The following is a 2,500-nucleotide window of genomic DNA, read 5'->3' on the forward strand; positions in this document are numbered from 1 at the left end:
TATATATATATATACATATCTATCTATATACATACAATCTCCCTCTAACCATACGCAACCGTCATACATACACATATCCCTCTCACTCCTTGCAAACCACCCACGCAGCACCGAGCAGCTTCCTTCAACCAATACCCCCCCCCCCCACCATCCAAATCCGAGTCTCCCTCCCCCTTAACCCCCCTCCTCCCTACCCCAACCCCTCTACCCCCCACTCCCAATCCCCGTGACGTCACTCAATACTCACTCGGTCCTCAGCCATCTGGTGATCGAGAGACTGCGTCTTCCGGTACAGCGAGGATTTGTGGCCTCGTGGGCGGAGTGAGCCTCGCTGTGCGCTCCGTGGGCGTGAGGGTGGCCCTTCGTCCTCGCTGTCTTCCACCGACAGCGCTCTGGGAGGGGAATGAAGAGGGGGGGATGATTGGTAAGAGAAATGCACGCCAGGAATGATTAAGATTTCACATTCTCATTTCACTTTCTGTCTCTCTCTAGTCTCTCTCTTCACCTCTCTTTAATCTTTATCTTTCTCTCTAATCTCTTTTTCTCTCCAATCTTTCTCTTCCTCTTTAATCTCTCTCTCTCTCTCTCTCTCTCTCTCTCTCTCTCTCTCTCTCTCTCTCTCTCTCTCTCTCTCTCTCTCTCTCTCTCTCTCTCTCTCTTTCACATTCTCATTTCACTTTCTGTCTCTCTCTAGTCTCTCTCTTCACCTCTCTTTAATCTTTATCTTTCTCTCTAATCTCTTTTTCTCTCCAATCTTTCTCTTCCTCTTTAATCTCACTCTCTCTCTCTCTTTCTTTCTCTCTCTCTCTCTCTCTCTCTCTCTCTCTCTCTCTCTCTCTCTCTCTCTCTCTCTCTCTCTCTCTCTCTCTCTCTCTCTCTCTCTCTCTCTCTCTTTCACATTCTCATTTCACTTTCTGTCTCTCTCTAGTCTCTCTCTTCACCTCTCTTTAATCTTTATCTTTCTCTCTAATCTCTTTTTCTCTCTAATCTTTCTCTTCCTCTTTAATCTCTCTCATTCTCTCCAATCTTTCTCTTCCTCTTTAATCTCTCTCTCTCTCTCTCTCTCTCTCTCTCTCTCTCTCTCTCTCTCTCTCTCTCTCTCTCTCTCTCTATCTCTCTCACTCACTCACTCTCTCTCACCCACTCTCTCTCTCTAATATATCTCTCTAATCTGTCTCTCTAATCTATCTCTCTTTCTTTCTAACCTCTTTCTTTCTCTCTAATCTTTCTCTAATCCCTCTTTCACTCTCTCTTTCCCTCAAACCTCTTTCTTTCTCTCTAATCTTTCTGGAATCCTTCTCTTTCTCTCTCTAATTTCTCTCAATTTCCCTTTGCTCTCTTTATTTATAATCTCTCTCATTCTCTTTCTTATCTTTCTCTTTCTCTACAATCCCTCTCTAATTCCACTCTTTCTCTCGCTAATCTCTATTTCTCTCTAATCTCTCTCTAACCCCACTCTTTCCCTATGTCTCTCTTTTTCTCCAATCCCCCTCTCTCTTTATAATCTCTCTCTCTAATCGGTCTTTATTTCTCTCTAATCCCCTCTTTCTCTTTAATCTCAATTTTTCTCTCAAATCTCTCTCTCCCTTTCTCCCTTACATCTCTAATATATCTCTCTTTCACTTTAATCTCTCTAATCTATCTATCTCTTTCATTTTAATCTCTCTCTCTTTAATTTAACTCTCACTCTAATTTTCTCATTTTCTCTAATCTCTTTCTGTGTCCCTCTCTTTTCCTCTCTAATATCTATTTTCTCTCTCTTTCACTCTCTAATCTCTCTCTTTTTCTCTCTAATCTCTCTCTTTTTCTCTCTAATCTCTCTCTTTCTCTCTAATCTCACTCTTTCCCTCTAATCTCTCTTAACTCTCCCATCTCACTCTTTCTCTCTACTCCCTCTCTTTCACCTAATCCTTTCCTAAATATGATAATGATAATAATAATATGATAAATGATAATGATATTGATAAAGTTGATAACAAAACAAAGAAATATTGTTATCATCATTATTGTTGTTGCTTTTTTTATTGTCATCATTATAATTCTTACTCCTATTATTATTACTACTATTGCTATTATAATTGTTACCATCATGGTAAATAAAGTAATGATAATAATAGTAATTATGGTGATTATTATCATTATTCTCGTTGTTTTCTTATGATCTTAATTACCATCATTATCATTAATACTACTGTTGTTGATGTTTTTATTAATAAAATCTTAATGATAATGATGATGTCAATAATGATGATAACACAATTATAAAAGAATAATCATAATGATAATCATAATAATAGCGATAGTAATAATAAAAATGATAAGGATGATAACGATAATAACAGTAATAATAATAGTAATAATAGCATCAATAATAACGATAATAAAATAATGATAACAATAATGACTAAAACAATAGTCATGACACCAATATATATTATCATCATTGTCATTTTAATCATCATCATCATCTTTAGTATTATTATCCTTTCTATTATCAATA

General features: G+C 37.1%; 1 protein-coding gene across 1 annotated transcript in view; it reads right to left on the reverse strand.

Moving 5' to 3' along the window:
- The window catches only part of LOC122266517 (uncharacterized), a 118,344-nt gene that overhangs the window by 19,513 nt on the left and 96,331 nt on the right, over positions 1-2,500 (reverse strand). Inside the window, exon 38 of the mRNA XM_086545764.1 lies at positions 248-392. Within this exon, the coding sequence (XP_086401890.1) occupies positions 248-392 (145 nt within the window). The remainder of the gene's footprint in view (positions 1-247; positions 393-2,500) is intronic.

The sequence above is a fragment of the Penaeus japonicus genome, unplaced genomic scaffold, assembly GCF_977035675.1.
Source record: "Penaeus japonicus unplaced genomic scaffold, GWHDUDI00000001_assembly GWHDUDI00000017, whole genome shotgun sequence".
In the NCBI taxonomy this organism is placed as follows: domain Eukaryota; kingdom Metazoa; phylum Arthropoda; class Malacostraca; order Decapoda; family Penaeidae; genus Penaeus; species Penaeus japonicus.